The sequence below is a fragment of the Salvelinus alpinus genome, chromosome 14, assembly GCF_045679555.1.
Source record: "Salvelinus alpinus chromosome 14, SLU_Salpinus.1, whole genome shotgun sequence".
NCBI classification, from domain to species: domain Eukaryota; kingdom Metazoa; phylum Chordata; class Actinopteri; order Salmoniformes; family Salmonidae; genus Salvelinus; species Salvelinus alpinus.
Genome location: NC_092099.1, coordinates 47,135,959 through 47,153,819, shown reverse-complemented (window position 1 = coordinate 47,153,819; position 17,861 = coordinate 47,135,959). Strand labels below are relative to the sequence as shown.

The following is a 17,861-nucleotide window of genomic DNA, read 5'->3' as shown; positions in this document are numbered from 1 at the left end:
CACCCTTGTGGGGCCCCAGTGTTGAGGATCAGCGGGGTGGAGATGTTGTTACCTACCCTCACCACCTGGGGGCGGCCCGTCAGGAAGTCCAGGACCCAGTTGCACAGGGCGGGGTCGAGACCCAGGGTCTCGAGCTTGATGACGAGTTTGGAGGGTACTATGGTGTTAAATGCTGAGCTGTAATCGATGAACAGCATTCTCACATGGGTATTCCTCTTGTCCAGATGGGTTAGGGCAGTGTGCAGTGTGGTTGCGATTGCGTCGTCTGTGGACCTATTGGGTCGGTAAGCAAATTGGAGTGGGTCTAGGGTGTCCGGTAGGGTGGAGGTGATATGGTCCTTGACTAGTCTCTCAAAGCACTTCATGATGACGGAAGTGAGTGCTACGGGGCGGTAGTCGTTTAGCTCAGTTACCTTAGCTTTCTTGGGAACAGGAACAATGGTGGCCCTCTTGAAGCATGTGGGAACAGCAGACTGGGATAAGGATTGATTGAATATGTCCGTAAACACACCAGCCAGCTGGTCTGCGCATGCTCTGAGGACGCGGCTGGGAATGCCGTCTGGGCCTGCAGCCTTGCGAGGGTTAACACGTTTAAATGTTTTACTCACCTCGGCTGCAGTGAAGGAGAGCCCGCAGGTTTTGGTAGGGGGCCGTGTCAGTGGCACTGTATTGTCCTCAAAGCGGGCAAAAAAGTTGTTTAGCCTGTCTGGGAGCAAGACATCCTGGTCCTCGACGGGGCTGGTTTTCTTTTTGTAATCCGTGATTGACTGTAGACCCTGCCACATACCTCTTGTGTCTGAGCTGTTGAATTTCGACTCGATTTTGTCTCTGTACTGAGACTTGGCCTGTTTGATTGCCTTGCGGAGAGAATAGCTACACTGTTTGTATTCGGTCATGCTTCCGGTCACCTTGCCCTGGTTAAAAGCAGTGGTTTGCGCTTTCAGTTTCACGCGAATGCTGCCGTCAATCCACGGTTTCTGGTTTGGGAATGTTTTTATCGTTGCTGTGGGTACGACATCGTCAATGCACTTCCTAATGAACTCGCTCACCGAATCAGCATATTCGTCAATATTGTTGTTGGACGCGATGCGGAACATATTCCAATCTGCGTGATCGAAGCAGTCTTGAAGCGTGGATTCAGATTGGTCGGACCAGCGTTGAACAGACCTGAGCGCGGGAGCTTGTTGTTTGAGTTTTTGTTTGTAGGCTGGAATCAACAAAATGGAGTCGTGGTCAGCTTTTCCGAAAGGGGGGCGGGGGAGGGCCTTATAAGCGTCGCGGAAATTAGTATAACAATGGTCTAGTGTTTTTCCAGCCCTGGTAGCACAATCGATATGCTGATAGAATTTAGGGAGTTTTGTTTTTAGATTAGCCTTGTTAAAATCCCCAGCTACGATGAATGCAGCCTCAGGGTGTGTGGTTTCCAGTTTACAAAGAGTCAGATAAAGTTCGTTCAGGGCCATCGATGTGTCTGCTTGGGTGGGAATGTATACGGCTGTGATTATGATTGACGAGAATTCCCTTGGTAGATAATGCGGTCGACATTTGATTGTGAGGAGTTCTAGATCAGGTGAACAGAACGACTTGAGTTCTTGTGTGTTGTTATGATGATCACACCACTTCTCGTTAATCATAAGGCATACCCCCCCGCCCCTCTTCTTACCGGAAAGATGTTTGTTTCTGTCGGCGCGATGCATGAAGAAACCAGCTGGCTGCACCGACTCCGTTAGCGTCCCTTGAGTTAGCCATGTTTCCGTGAAGCAGAGCACGTTGCAATCCCTGATGTCTCTCTGGAATGCTACCCGTGCTCGGATTTCATCAACCTTATTGTCAAGAGACTGGACATTGGCGAGTAGTATGCTAGGGAGTGGAGCGCGATGTGCCCGTCTCCGAAGCCTGACCACGAGACCGCCACGTTTTCCCCTTTTTCGGCGTCGCACAGGGTCGCCGGCTGGGATCAGATCCATTGTATTGTGTGGAAGGCAAAACACTGGATCCGTTTCGGGAAAGTCATATTCCTGGTAGGAACGATGATGAGTTGACGTTAATCGTATATTCAGTAGTTCCTCCCGACTGTATGTAATGAAACCTAAGATTACCCGGGGTACCGATGTAAGAAATAACACGTAAAAAAACAAAATACTGCATATTTTCCAAGGAACACGAAGCGAGGCAGCCATCTCTTTTCGGCGCCGGAAGTGAGTGATGTATACAGAGAAGAGAGTCGGTCCAAGAATTGAACCCTGTGGCACCCCCATGGAGACTGCCAGAGGCCCGGACAACAGACCCTCCGATTTGACACACTGAACTCGATCAGAGAAGTAGTTGGTGAACCAGGCGAGGCAATCATTAGAGAAACCAAGGCTGTCGAGTCTGCCGATGAGGATGTGGTGATTGACAGAGTCAAAAGCCTTGGCCAGGTCAATGAATACGGCTGCACAGTATTGTTTCCTATCGATGGCGGTTAAGATATCGTTTATGACCTTGAGCGTGGCTGAGGTGCACCCATGACCAGCTCTGAAACCAGATTGCATAGCGGAGAAGGTATGGTGGGATTCGAAATGGTCGGTAATCTGTTTGTTGACTTGGCTTTCGAAGACCTTAGAAAGGCAGGGTAGGATAGATATAGGTCTGTAGCTGTTAGGGTCAAGAGTGTCCCCCCCTTTGAAGAGGGGGATAACCGCAGCTGCTTTCCAATCTTTGGGAATCTCAGATGACACGAAAGAGAGGTTGAAAAGGCTAGTAATAGGGGTGGCAACAATTTCAGCAGATAGTTTTAGAAAGAAAGGGTCCAGATTATCTAGCCCGGCTGATTTGTAAGGGTCCAGATTTTGCAGCTCTGTTAGAACATCAGCTGACTGTATTTGGGAGAAAGAGAAATGGGGAAGGCTTGGGCGAGTAGCAGAGGGGAGGGCAGTGCTGTTGTCCGGGGTAGGGGTAGCCAGGTGGAAAGCATGGCCAGCCGTAGAAAAATGCTTATTGAAATTCTCAATTATAGTGGATTTGTCGGTGGTGACAGTGTTTCCTATCTTCAGAGCAGTTGGAAGCTGGGAGGAGGTGTTCTTATTCTCCATGGACTTTACAGTGTCCCAGAACTTTTTTGAATTTGTGTTGCAGGAAGCAAATTTCTGCTTGAAAAAGCTAGCCTTGGCTTTTCTAACTGCCTGTGTATACTGGTTTCTAGCTTCCCTGAAAAGTTTTTTAGGATGATATCTATGAGGGTACCCGTGTTTACGGAATTGGGGTGGTACCTGGTAGGTTCATTGATAATTTGTGTGAGATTGAGGGCATCAAGCTTAGATTGTAGGGTGGCTGGGGTGTTAAGCATGTTAAAATTTAGGTCGCCTAGCAGCACGAGCTCTGAAGATAGATGGGGGGCAATCAGTTCACATATAGTGTCCAGAGCACAGCTGGGGGCAGAGGGTGGTCTATAGCAGGCGGCAACGGTGAGAGACTTGTTTTTAGAGAGGTGGATTTTTAAAAGTAGAAGTTCAAATTGTTTGGGAACAGACCTGGATAGTAAAACAGAACTCTGCAGGCAATCTTTGCAATAGATTGCAACACCGCCCCCTTTGGCCGTTCTATCTTGTCTGAAAATCTTGTAGTTGGGGATGAAAATGTCAGAATTTTTGGTGGTCTTTCTAAGCCAGGATTCAGACACGGCTAAAACATCCGGGTTGGCAGAGTGTGCTAAAGCAGTGAACAAAACAAACTTAGGGAGGAGGCTTCTAATGTTAACATGCATGAAGCCAAGGCTATTACGGTTACAGAAGTCATCAAAAGAGAGCGCCTGGGGAATAGGAGTGGAGCTAGGTACTGCAGGGCCTGGATTCACCTCTACATCACCAGAGGAACAGAGGAGGAGTAGGATAAGGGTACGGCTAAAAGCTATGAGAATTGGTCGTCTAGAACTTCTAGAGCAGAGAGTAAAAGGAAGTTTCTGGGGGCGATAAAATAGCTTAAAGGAATAATGTACAGACAAAGGTATGGTAGGATGTGAATACAGTGGAGGTAAACCTAGGTATTGAGTGATGATGAGAGAGATATTGTCTCTAGAAACATCATTGAAACCAGGTGATGTCATCGCATATGTGGGTGGTGGAACTGTGAGGTTGGATATGGTATAGTGGTCAGGGCTAGAGGCTCTACAGTGAAATAAGCCAATAAACACTAACCAGAACAGCAATGGACAAGGCATATTTACATTAAGGAGAGGCATGCTTAATCGAGTGATCAATAAGGGTCCAGTGAGTAGAGGTTGGTTGGGGTCACGGCGATCCAGACAGCTGGCCGGGTAGATGGCTATCGGTAGCAAGATAGCATAGTATGGAAGTCTATTTGTAGATACCTCGTGCGTTTCCGTCGGTAGGTTAGTGGGGTTCCGTGTGGTAGAGGGGATCAATCCAAATTGGCAAAACAGATATAGTGACCCAAGAAAAAAATAAAAATAAATAAATAATAATAATAATTGTCCGATATACTTATTCAGATAGCAGCCGATAAGACAGCTAACGGTTAGCGGGCCCCAGATGAGCGTTCAGGTAACGTCGGGACGGAGGTGCCAGTTGGATAACTCCCTCGGGCAGATAACGTCGGCAGTCAGTCGTGAAGGCCCGGTGGGGCTCCGTATCTGCAGCAACAACAAAACAACAAAAAACGGGTCCGGATAGGTGGCTGTAGCCCAGGAATGGCTGATGGAACTCCTCAGCTGGCTAGCTCCGGAATGATTTGAGTTTGCTCCGGGATCGACGTAAGCCAATAGTCACACGGTTTGCAGCTAGCTAGCTGCAAATGTCCAGAGCCTGCGGCTGAAATCCGGGGAAACTGAGAGAAAAAAAGTCCCGGAATGCTCCGGTCCGAGTCGCGTTGCACAAAAGTGCCGGTAGATTATCGAGCTAAAGGAATAGCTGATGACCACAAAACGTGGGCAGCTGAAACACCAACGCTAGCCAGCAGACCGGCTAATTTCTGGGCAGCTACAGATTAGCTTCTGGCTAGCTATCGGATAGCTTCTGGTTAGCTTTCTGGCTAGCTTCTGAATTAGCCCCTGGCTAGCTTCCACGGTGGTTTTTCAGATTTGAGGTAAATAATACTTTTTTGTAATTGGTGAAGCGGGTTGCAGGAAAGCTTTTGCAGGGAAGCTTTTGTAGTTGAGTTCTTGGATAATAAAATATATAAAAGATATGCGAAGAAAGGTGTAAATATATATATATACAGGACACGACAATACGAAACAGAAATGACGTCTGAACTGCTAAGCCATCTTGGATGGCCTTCAGGCCTTCATGGTCAAATTGCTGCAAAGAAACTACTACTAAAGGACACCAATAAGAAGAAGAGTTTTGCTTGGGCCAAGAAACACGAGTAATGGACATTAGACCGCTGGAAATCTGTCTTTGGTCTGATGAGTCCACATTTGTAATGTTTGGTTCTAACCGCCGCGTCTTTGAGATGCAGAGTAGGTGAACGGATGATCTCCGCATGTGTAGTTCCCACCTTGAAGCATGGAGGAGATGGTGTGGGGGTGCTTTGCTGGTGACACTGTCTGATTTATTTAGAATTCAAGGCACACTTAACCAACATGGCTACCACAGTATTCTGCAGCAATACGCGACCCCATCTGGTTTGGGCTTAGTGGGACTATCATTAGTTTTTCAACAGGACAATGAACCAACACACTTCCAGGCTGTGCAAGGGCTATTTGACCAAGAAGGAGAGTGATGGAGTGCTGCATCAGATGACCTGGCCTCCACAATCCCCCGACCTCATCCCAATTGAGATGGTTTGGGATGAGTTGGACCGCAGAGTGAAGGAAAAGCAGTCATCACGTGCTCAGCTTATATGGGAACTCCTCCAAGTCTGTTGGAAAAGCATTCCAGGTGAAGCTGCTTGAGAGAATGCCAAGAGTGTGCAAAGCTGTCATCAAGGCAAAGGGTGCCTACTTTGAAGAATCTCAAATCTAAAATATATTTAGATTTGTTTAACACTTTTTTGGTTACTACATGATTCCATATGTGTTATTTCATAGTTTCGATGTCTTCACTATTATTCTACAATTTAGAAAATAGTACAAATAAAGTAAAACCCTTGAATGAGTAGGTGTTTTCAAACTTTTGACCGGTACTGTAAGTATTCAGACCCTTTGCTATGAGACTCGAAATTGAGCTCAGGTACATCCTGTTTCCATTGATCATCCTTGAGATGTTTCTACAACTTGTCCACATACTTTTGTGTATATATAGTGTATGATTATGAGCTTATTGTGAAACTAGTTGCACCAGTTGATGCAAAAGCAGTGAGTAGTAAACATTTAATTCAGTTGGATGGCTGCTTAAGTCGTTGTGCCTTGCCTAGGTTAGGTTAGCCTACAGGTTAGCTTAGCATACAGGTTAGCTTAGCCTACAAGTTAGCTTAGCTTACAGGTTAGCTTAGCATACAGGTTAGCTTAACCTACAAGTTAGCTTAGCCTACAGGTTAGCTTAGCATTTAGATTTTACAGCCTACGCAAGCCTATTAGGTTGTACATGTGTTATTACCAGCTATAAACTGGGTGGTTCCAGCCCTGAATGCTGATTGGCTGACAGCCGTGGTATAAACATTTATTTTTTATGCTGTAATTACGTTGGTAACAAGTTTATAATGAGCAATAAGGCACCTCGGGGGTTTGTGGTATATGGCCAATATACCATGGCTAAGGGCTGTGTCCAGGCACTCCGCGTTGCGTTGGGCATAATAACAGCCCTTAGCCGTGGTATATTAGCCATATACCACACCCCCCCGGGCCCTATTGCTTAACTATAGCACTCGGAAAATTTTAAATGTAGGACATGCTTTCCTCAACTACTGTGTAGGTCACTACAGTTACCTTCCAACACAACAGGATGTAGCCTAAGCTAAACCATGCCATCTGACCAACAGAATGGAGTCCTTCTTTACTGTTTCTGAATCATTGTGCTGACAGCTATATTGAAAGTAGCAGCCGGAATATTAATGGAACATCCATTCCATGCCTCTTGAATGGCTGTCAATTTAGCTAGCTGTGAAGTGTGAACTGAATCTAGGCCTAATTTTCTCCTGACACATTTTGGGGGGGAAATGAGATTAGAAGACTTTAGGTGGTTTAAACTAGGCTGACACCAGAATGACTGACTATTCTTTTGCTGGAATGTGGTGAGCAACGGCAATTTTTATTCTGCACTGAGCATGGGACTAAAGCTGAAAGCCTTATTACATGTCTCTGCTCAGAATCACTTTTAATCCCCATTAACCTGCATCCCAAACAGGACTGAGGAGCAAATATGAATTGTGTATTTTGTGCTCAGGCTGCTCCTTCAGCTTTTCGGCCGGTCTTGTTTATTGCATGGTGTTTAACATTCAGTGTGTGGGTGGGGTGGCCAGCGCAGTACAGCACAGCACGCTGTTATACTGAGATTAGTCTGATTTGTCTGCTCCACGTCTGCTGCCGTGCTAGCGAAAATTTATGTACAGAGCTACTACCAGATACAGTACATCACAAAAATGGCTCTTGTGTTTCATGGGCTTGTACTTTCAGCACCTGGTAGATCATATATTGTGAAGCCTGTTTTTAGATGTGGAGGGTTTACGCCAAGGGAAAAATAAAACCTTCTCTTGTTACTCTGAGTTATATCTCCTCCAAATAGCCTAGCAATTGTGGAAGTCAGCTATTCGCCTCATACTCTGTAATCTGAGACAATGTGTGATATGACAAATTGATAATCAATGTGTAAATTGATCACTGAACATCTGCCCCATATTAAAAGGTGACTTTCTTTGACATTAGATGGATGAAACATAATTTAATTCTAATCTCAGAATGATACATTATTATAAGCCAGTGTAGCCTAAATCCTGTTCTGTCAATACAAGATTTTTAACGTTTGTTCTACCTCTGCAAATCCTTGTGCATTATTCTAGAACAGCAGTGCACTGAGGGCTAGCCAAGGACACCAGAGGGGTGGACCAGGGGTTGACAGAGTCCACTTGTGAAAGGGAAGGGAACTCAACCAATGTTTAACATTTCACACTTGGGACAAAGCTGTCACAGCAAACAAGCAGGCAAAAGAAATAATGGAGCCGAGGCGGACTGAGAGAAGGACTACTTTACAGAGGCGGACTGAGAGAAGGACTACTTTACAGAGGCGGACTGAGAGAAGGACTACTTTACAGAGACGGACTGAGAGAAGGACTACTTTACAGAGATCAGATCTACAGTACATTAGAGCTTTTTTATGATGGGGGGGGTGACTACGTCACCCCTAATTCACCCCTTTCCTCTCAGCAGTCAGCACCTGCTTCACCTTCTTTTCAGAAGTAGGCTAAAGCAAATTGAGGCGCCTGTGCGTCACCCAGGGTCGTTATTTCTGATCCCTCATTTACGGCAGTGTTTTGACAGCAGCTGAGACTGCCAAGTCGCCATAAAACCGTGCCGTGCCCCCATAAAACCGTGCCGTGCCCCCATAAGACTGCCCCGTGCCCCCATAAGACTGCCCCGTGCCCCCATAAGACTGCCCCGTGCCCCCATAAGACTGCCCCGTGCCCCCATAAGACTGCCCCGTGCCCCCATAAGACTGCCCCGTGCCCCCATAAGACTGCCCCGTGCCCCCATAAGACTGCCCCGTGCCCCCATAAGACCATGCTGTGCCCCCATAAGACTGCCCCGTGCCCCCATAAGACTGCCCCGTGCCCCCATAAGACTACCCCGTGCCCCCATAAGACTGCCCCGTGCCCCCATAAGACTGCCCCGTGCCCCCATAAGACTGCCCCGTGCCCCCATAAGACCATGCTGTGCCCCCATAAGACCATGCTGTGCCCCCATAAGACTGCCCCGTGCCCCCATAAGACCATGCTGTGCCCCCATAAGACTGTGCGCTCCCTTTTAATGTGTTGAGGACCAGTAAATATGTAAGCAGAAGAGCTGAAAGGCCATGGATTGTACAGATTAAAATATTATCGTATTAAAATAATGGCATTAAACCCAGAATGACCCCAGACATTTACAGTACCTCATCTATAACTGTTTTATGCTCACCCAATTTACATAAATCTATAGGCTAGTACTGTATCCGCACGTTTTGCTTGGGTCTCCCAGAGACCTTTCATGCTGCTAATGTCATTATCATTGGTTATTTATCCACTCCTGGCCTAAGCACTGCATATTGATTTGACATTTCATCTTAACTTGAATAATGTACACTGGCATATGGCATATGTAGGCATATGTCACTACATACTAATAATGTACACTGGCTAGGCATATGTCACTACTTCACAGGAGAGGCATTTGAACGGCTTTATTTTTTTGTTGCAAAAATGCGTTTCATGTGAACTTTCATGTGCCTTAATAACAAACTTGTATTCCATCTGTAAATACAAATAAAATTGTTAAATTAAGAGCCTAGTTGGTTTAGCCACCGAAAAGGCAGGATCCTTCCCACTAGCCATGATTGGCTGACATAATGGATGGTCTGGACATGCCAGGAGATGAGTTTGGATTGGTCTGACATGTAGCATGCTTCTATCTATAATGTCAGCTGCTCAATATATGTTGATAGCCCTTTTTACCGCAGCTGTTTTGAAAGATATAACGTTAGCCATCGAGAACTACACAAGTTTTGTTTATTTTCTCAACAACATTGATGCCCTGAATTTAGCAGGCGCTATAGACAGATCAGTTGGGAAAAGTTGTGATGGGCTACTTTCTGCACACACCACGGTCAGCGTGAACCGGAGTAACCTGACACAACGCTGGTTAAACGAGATGTACACTACTGTTCAAAAGTTTGGGGACACTTAGAAATGTCCTTGTTATTGAAAGAAAAGCAATTTTTTTTGTCCATTAAAATATCATCAAATTGATCAGAAATACAGTTTAGACATTGTTAATGTAAATGACTATTGTAGCTGGAAACGGCAGATAATTTTTTTTTTTGAATATCTACATAGGCGTACAGAGTGCCATTTATCAGCAACCATCACTCCTGTGTTCCAATGGCACGTTGTGTAGGCTAATCCAAGTTTATCATAAAAAGGCTATTTGATCATTAGAAAACCCTTTTGCAATTATGTTAGCACAGCAGAAAAGTGTCGTTCTGATTAAAGAAGCAGTAAAACAGGCCTTTAGACTAGTTGAGTATCTGGAGCATCAGCATTTGTGGGTTTGATTACAGGCGCAAAATGGCCAGAAACAAAGCACTTTCTTCTGAAACTAGTCAGTCTATTCTTGTCTATTCTTGTTGTTAAATTTATTTCACCTTTATTTAACCAGGTAGGCTAGTTGAGAACAAGTTCTCATTTGCAACTGCGACCTGGCCAAGATAAAGTATAGCAATTCGACATGGAATAAACAAAACATACAGTCAATAATAGAGTAGAAAAATAAGTCTATATACAATGTGAGCAAATGAGGTGAGATAAGGGAGGTAAAGGCAAAAAAAGGCAATGGTGGCGAGGTAAATACAATATAGCAAGTAAAACACTGGAATGGTAGATTTGCAGTGGAAGAATATGCAAAGTAGAAATAATGGGGTGCAAAGGAGCTAAATAAATAAATAAATACAGTAGGGGAAGAGGTAGTTGTTTGGGCTAAATTATAGATGGGCTATGTACAGGTGCAGTAATATGTGAGCTGCTCTGACAGCTGGTGCTTAAAGCTAGTGAGGGAGATAATTGTTTCCAGCTTCAGAGATTTTTGCAGTTCGTTCCAGTCATTGGCAGCAGAGAACTGGAAGGAAAGACGACCAAAGGAGGAATTGGCTTTGGGGGTGACCAGTGAGATATACCTGCTGGAGCGTGTGCTACGAGTGGGTGCTGCTATGTTGACCAGTGAGCTGAGATAAGGCGGGGCTTTACCTAGCAGAGACTTGTAGATAACCTGTAGCCAGTGGGTTTGGCGACGAGTATGAAGCGAGGGCCAACCAACGAGAGCGTACAGGTCGCAATGGTGGGTAGTGTATGGGGCTTTTGTGACAAAACGGATGGAACTGTGATAGACTGCATCTAGTTTGTTGAGTAGAGTGTTGGAGGCTATTTTATAGATGACATCACCGAAGTCGAGGATCGGTAGGATGGTCAGTTTTACGAGGGTATGTTTGGCAGAATGAGTGAAGGATGCTTTGTTGCGATATAGGAAGCCGATTCTAGATTTAATTTTGGATTGGAGATGCTTAATATGAGTCTGGAAGGAGAGTTTACAGTCTAACGACACCTAGGTATTTGTAGTTGTCCACGTATTCTAAGTCAGAGCCGTCCAGAGTAGTGATGCTGGACGGGCGAGCAGGTGTGTGCAGTGATCGGTTGAATAGCATGCATTTAGTTTTACTTGCGTTTAAGAGCAGTTGGAGGCCACGGAAGGAGAGTTGTATGGCATTGAAGCTCGTCTGGAGGTTAGTTAACACCATGTCCAAAGAGGCCAGAAGTATACAGAATGGTGTCGTCTGCGTAGAGGTGTATCAGAGAATCACCAGCAGCAAGAGCAACATCATTGATGTATACAGAGAAGAGAGTCGGCCCGAGGATTGAACCCTGTGGCACCCCCATAAAGACTGCCAGAGGTCCGGACAACATGCCCTCAGATTTGACACACTGAACTCTATCAGAGAAGTAGTTGGTAAACCAGGCAAGGCAATCACTTGAGAAACCAAGGCTGTCGAGTCTGCCAATAAGAATGTGGTGATTGACAGAGTCGAAAGCCCTGTTCAAATATGTTGGAATAATGAGTTGTACACATCATGCATGCTCTGCACTTTATTTGGCTAGTAGGCAAATAGGCTTACTTTAGGATATAATGACTCTGGCTGAATCCCTCCAGAAGGGCAGGGAGGCTGAGGGGTGCTTTTCTGGAGGTGCATGGTGCTGTGGTGCTGTGTGGAGATCTCAAGCTCTTCAACTCGGCAGCAGTATTGTGATGGAGGGAATAGCCTATACAGAGACTACCTAAGACCTCTGCGACAGAGTTATTGTAAAGTGTGGGAGTAAGCTTATGCCAGACTTAGCCTACGTTTTAACCTCTCCCTATATATATATATATATATATATATATATATATATATATATATATATAGTATTTTGATATAATTTTTTTAACTCAAAATCTTGCCATATATATATAGATTTATTTTTATTTTAATTTTATTATTATTATTATTATTATAATAGATTTATTTTTTTGTGGCAAAGACTCCAGTTGTCATACATAATTAATAGATTCACCAAACAGCTAATCTTGTCCCGTACATAGAATATAGTTGTGGAGAGTGCCTGTAATCCTAGATTGAGATCATTCAGGCGAGAAAAAACATCACCCAGATTGTCCAGTCGTGTGAGAAACTCGTCATCATGCAAGCGGTCAGACAAGTGAAAATGATGGTCGGTAAAGAACTTTAAGCTCTCAATATAAAAAAACATGTCAATACTTTGCCCATTGATAACCAATGCACTTCTGTATGTTGTAAAATCATTACATGGTCGCTGCCCATATCATTGCATAGTGCAGAAAATACACGAGAGTTCAGGGGCCTTGCTTTAACAAAGTTAATCATTTTCACTGTCGTGTCCAAAATGTCTTTGAAGCTGTCAGGCATTCCCTTGGCAGCAAGAGCCTCTCGGTGGATGCTGCAGTGTACCCAAGTGATGTTGGGAGCAACTGCTTGCACGTGTGTTACCACTCCCCTATGTCTCCCTGTCATGGCTTTTGCACAATCAGTACAGATTCCAACATATCTTGACCACCAAAGTCCATTTGATGTCACAAAGCTGTCCAGTACTTAAAAAATATCCTCTCCTGTTGTCCTGGTTCGCGGAAGAGGATGTCTTCCTTAATTGACCCCCCATAAACGTAACAGACATACAGTTGAAGTCGGAAGTGTACGTACACCTTAGCCAATTAAATTTAAACTCAGTTTTTCACAATTCCTGTCATTTAATCCTAGTAAAAAATCCCTGTCTTAGGTCAGTTAGGATCACCACTTTATTTTAAGAATGTGAAATGTCAGAATAATAGTAGAGAGAATAATTTATTTCAGATTTTATTTCTTTCAGCACATTCCCAGTGGGTCAGAAGTTTACATACTCAATTAGTATTTGATAGCATTGCCTTTAAATTGTTTAATTTGGGTCAAATGTTTCGAGTAGCCTTCCACAAGCTTCCCACAATAAGTTGGGTGAATTTTGGCCAATCCCTCCTGACAGAGCTGGTGTAACTGAGTCAGGTTTGTAGGCCTCCTTTCTCGCACACGCTTTTTCAGTTCTGCCCACAAATTTTCTATAGGACTGAGGTCAGGGCTTTGTGATGGCCACTCCAATACCTTGACTTTGTTGTCCTTAAATTTTTTGCCACTACTTTGGAAGTATGCTTGGGGTCATTGTCCATTTAGAAGACCCATTTGCGACCAAGCTTTAACTTCTTATGGCCGCAATCCCGTTAACGGGATGATATGACAACAGCCAGTGAAAGTGGCATACATGTGTCTTATACCATTTTAAAGGTAATCTTGTTGTTAATCCCACCAAAGTGTCCGATTTCAAATATGCTTTTCAGCGAAAGCACCACAAACGATTACGTTAGGTCACCACCAAGAATGCCAAGAGTGTGCAAAGCTGTCATTAAGGCAAAGGGTGGCTATTTGAAGAATCTCAAATATAAAATATATTTTGATTTGTTTAACCTTTCTAGCGCAGGCATTCCGCTAGCGACCCACCTCGACAACATCCGGTGAAATTGCAGAGCGCCAAATTCAAACTACAGCTTAACACTTTTGGTTTCTACATGATTCCATATGTGTTATTTCATAGTTTTGATGTCTTCACTATTATTCTACGACGTAGAAAACAGTAAAAATAAAGAAAAATCCTTGAATGAGTAGGTGTTCTAAAACTTTTGACCGTTAGTGTGTAACACACTGTGGCTGAGGAAAGACACTACTCCCAATATAAGTGAACCCCAAATCAATGTAGTTCTCGTCATATTTGCGCCTCTTCGATGGTCCAACGTCCCTGTCTGTTGTTTGGTGCTTTCCCGGATAAGAGGGCAGTAGCTCTTCGGCTGCATCAGATTCACAACTATCAGTGTCCATGCTAGCTGGGCTAACAACAAATGTAGAATTACTGATGCTAGCATTGGATGTGCTCGTGGAAGCAGAACAACTTGTCGTTATTGCTGGTAGTAGCAGTACCACCAGTAGAGCTGGGCCTTACTTTTTTTAACCATTTATCCATTTTCGAGCAAACGGAATGTGCAGCAGCTACGTTTGGCAACATACAGACCGTTAGTGGAATTCCTGTGAGAGAGTAACTGTTAATGTGATTGGATGTTAATTATTTGACTAGGCTACCTGTATTTGACATTGTGTTGTTATTTTGCTGAACACTAGATGGTTTAATTTTATTTTTGCCATTGAAACAAGGCTTCTCAGGCGAGGAAAAAAACTCACACAAATGTATAGCCCTGTTGGAAAATATAAATGGACTGTGATTTTTAAAAAATTATAATAATTTGAATCACATTTTTATTTGGCGTACCACTGACGGCATTTGCGCGTACCCCAGTTTGGGAATACCTGCTCAACAGGCATCCATCTCTTGTGTGCATTTGTCTTGGGGCGCAGTGTGCTCCTCTCTGTCAATCATACTGCCTCTGCAACAACAATAGCATCAGCCAAACTACCATACTATCTGTCCCCACAGAAAAGCATTTCAAGTGTGAAGGTGTGATTCTGTGTCAATATGATTGAGTTTCCTGGTATTGCATTAGTGTCCTGTCCTCTGAGCTGAATGGTCTTGGTCTGTTAGGGGCGTGGGCTACTGCATCTTCAGGACATGATTGAGGCTCAACATGAATCTTTCATGAATGTTCTGGGAATGGTATTTTGTGTCTTATTTTTATGGACGTCTTTGTCGCTTTCCTTGGTTGTCAATGAATTCTAGTGACCCTGTCCAGTAAGGATGCTTCACTTTATGTAACATAAATATGTATATTATATTTATAAAGCTGTAGGCATAGACTACTCATGGTAGGCTTAGGCCTATGTTTTTAAGGGATTTATCTTGTCTAATATTTAGATTTCTTTTGTGTTCTTACTCTTATTCCAGGGTCGTTGTTCAAGAGAAAACTGTAAGTACCTTCATCCGCCTTCTCATTTAAAAACCCAGCTAGAGATTAACGGACGCAACAACCTCATCCAGCAGAAGACGGCAGCAGCCATGCTGGCCCAGCAGATGCACTTCATGATCCCAGGCACGAGCATGCAGCCTGTAGTAAGTACAGTTTATTATAAACTGGGTGGTTTGAGCCCTGAATGCTGATTGGTTGAAAATCGTAGTATATCAGACATTATAAACTGGGTGGTTCGAACCCTGAATGATGATTGGCTGACAGCTGTGGTATATCAGGCCGTACACCACGGGTATGACAAAACATTTATTTTTACTGCTCTAATTACGTTGGTAACCAGTTTATAATAGCAATAAGGCACCTCGGGGGTTGGTGATATATGGCCAATATACCACGGCTAAAGGCTGTATCCAGGCCTTTTGGGAATGAAATTGGCCACTTAATTTCTTTAGGCTACTTGTAGTGCATTGCATGTGATACACATTATGACCATAAGGTGTCACTATTTGCTCAGACAGTGGCAGAGAGGCAGTTTTGTACATTATGTGCTCAGTAGGCCTATATCCTAGATGTATTGCTTTCAAAGAAAACCAATTATTTTTTTCTTCTTTTGAGTATATTGAAAAGTGAAAGACTAAAGTTACATACATGGGATGCTTTGGTGAATTTCAGAATGTCTGGAATAGAAAAGGCAGAAATTAAACAATTCAATAAGCATTCGCAGGCAGTCATCCAAAACATAGTCTTATGCAGTCATTAAATTCCTATAGAAGGTGGCAAAGGCTGAGGATGTGTGTTCAACAGGCGTTGCGTTGTGCGTAAAAACAGCCTTTAGTCGTGGTATATTGGCCATATACCACACCTCCTCGTGCCTTATTGCTTAATTATACACCATCCCAAAACTCAGATCCTTCATTTCAGATGTGTAGTAGTGTCTGTACTGACTGCTGTCCCTTCTCTTTTACAGCCTGCGTTCAATGTCACCCAGGGGCTTGGTACGAGCCCAGGTCTCAGCTACTCTCCTTACCTTACTCCCATGACCTCCATGAGCCATGGGATGAGCCTGATACCCACGGAGCTGCTCCCCAGCACCCCAGTCATGGTCCCTGGAAGCCCCCCGGTCACACTCCAGAGCTCTAACTCGTCCTCCTCTTCCCCCTCCCAGAAGCTATTGCGCATCGACAAACTGGAGGTATCAAATCACCTTCACACAAACAAGAACAAGGCCGTATCATTGTCTGAGATATGCTGTATTAATAAACGGAATATACAACACATTGAGAACACCTTCCTAATATTGAGTTGCAGCCCCCCCTTTTGCCCTCAGAACAGCCTCAATTCCTCAGGGCATGGACTCTACAAGGTGTCAAAAGTGTTCCACAGGGATGCTGGCCCATGTTGCCTCCAATGCTTCCCACAGTTGTGTCAAGTTGGCTGGATGTTCTTTGGGTGGTGGACCATTCTTGATACACACGGGAAACTGTTGAGTATGAAAAACCTAGCAGCATTATTCTTCAGAGACTAGATACATGTCTGTTTTGTGAGGGGTGAACATGGAGCCTGAGTTCTTACCACAGCTGCATTAATGCTCTTCAAATCCCTTCACATGTCTTCACATGTCTTCACATGTCTTCACATCCCTTCACGCCCCATGGCTTTATGTCCTTTGGGTGGTGAACCATTCTTGATACACACACGAAACTGTTGAGCGTGAAAAACCCAGCAGTGGTGCAGTTCTTGACACAATCCGGTGTGCCTGGCACCTACTTCCATACCCTGTTTAATGGCATTTAAATCTTTTGTCTTGCCCATTCACTCTCTAAATGGCACACATACGCATGCCATGTGTCAATTGTATCAAGGCTTAAAAATCCTTCTTTAACCTGTTTCCTCCACTCCATTTACACTGATATGAAGTGGATTTAACAAGTGACATCAATAATGGATCATAGCTTTCATATGGATTCACCTTGTCAGTCTATGTCATGGAAAGAGCAGGTGTTCCTAATGTTTTGTACACTCAGTGTATATTCATTACGGAATGCCTGTTGACTGTCGAACAGCGTACATTTCCAGGGTGCTATTACTTCATCCATCTCTTCCTGTGTGGTTGTCCTATTGTAGGTGTGTCGTGAGTTCCAGCGGGGGACCTGTGCGCGAGGCGAGACGGACTGCCGCTTTGCCCACCCCAGCGACAGCCCCATGATCGACACCAGTGACAACACGGTCACCGTCTGCATGGACTACATCAAGTCGCGCTGCTCCAGGGAGAAGTGCAAGTACTTCCACCCCCCTGCACACTTACAGGCCAAAATCAAATCCTCTCAACACCAGGTCAACCATACGGCTGTGGCAGCCCAGGCAGCAGCTGCAGCCATGGTAAGATGCTTCCCTCCAGACCCATGTGCAGCAGCATAGAACACACACCATTGGCCTATATAGCTACTATAATACTGTAGCATCCCTTCTGATTAAGGGCAACTTGTCCTATTCATTTTAAAATGCAACACATTCTTCATTCACACCAGTAGGCCTACTATCTTAATCCTATTCAATTACCCTTTGTTGGTTGATTAGCTAACGTATTGAATGTGGAGCACTGCTTTATTTATAATAATAATAATTTGGGTGCTTATATTTGTCCTGTTTCACACATCTACAAGTGTGTATTATACGCATGTTTGAATTGGAAATGTATTTTTTGCTTACCCCAACTCCCCCTGAGAGAGGGGGT

General features: G+C 44.3%; 1 protein-coding gene across 8 annotated transcripts in view; it reads left to right on the top strand.

Annotated features, from left to right (window-relative positions):
- LOC139538987 (muscleblind-like protein 2a) overlaps nt 1–17,861 on the top strand; it is a 48,381-nt gene that overhangs the window by 14,619 nt on the left and 15,901 nt on the right. For all 8 annotated transcript variants that reach the window (XR_011667842.1, XM_071341617.1, XM_071341612.1 and 5 more), the window contains exons 3-5: nt 15,106–15,270; nt 16,095–16,319; nt 17,252–17,506. Coding sequence is in view for 7 of the 8 variants with exons in the window: in XM_071341617.1 (XP_071197718.1) it covers nt 15,106–15,270; nt 16,095–16,319; nt 17,252–17,506 (645 nt within the window). In the remaining variant the exon portion in view is untranslated. The remainder of the gene's footprint in view (nt 1–15,105; nt 15,271–16,094; nt 16,320–17,251; nt 17,507–17,861) is intronic.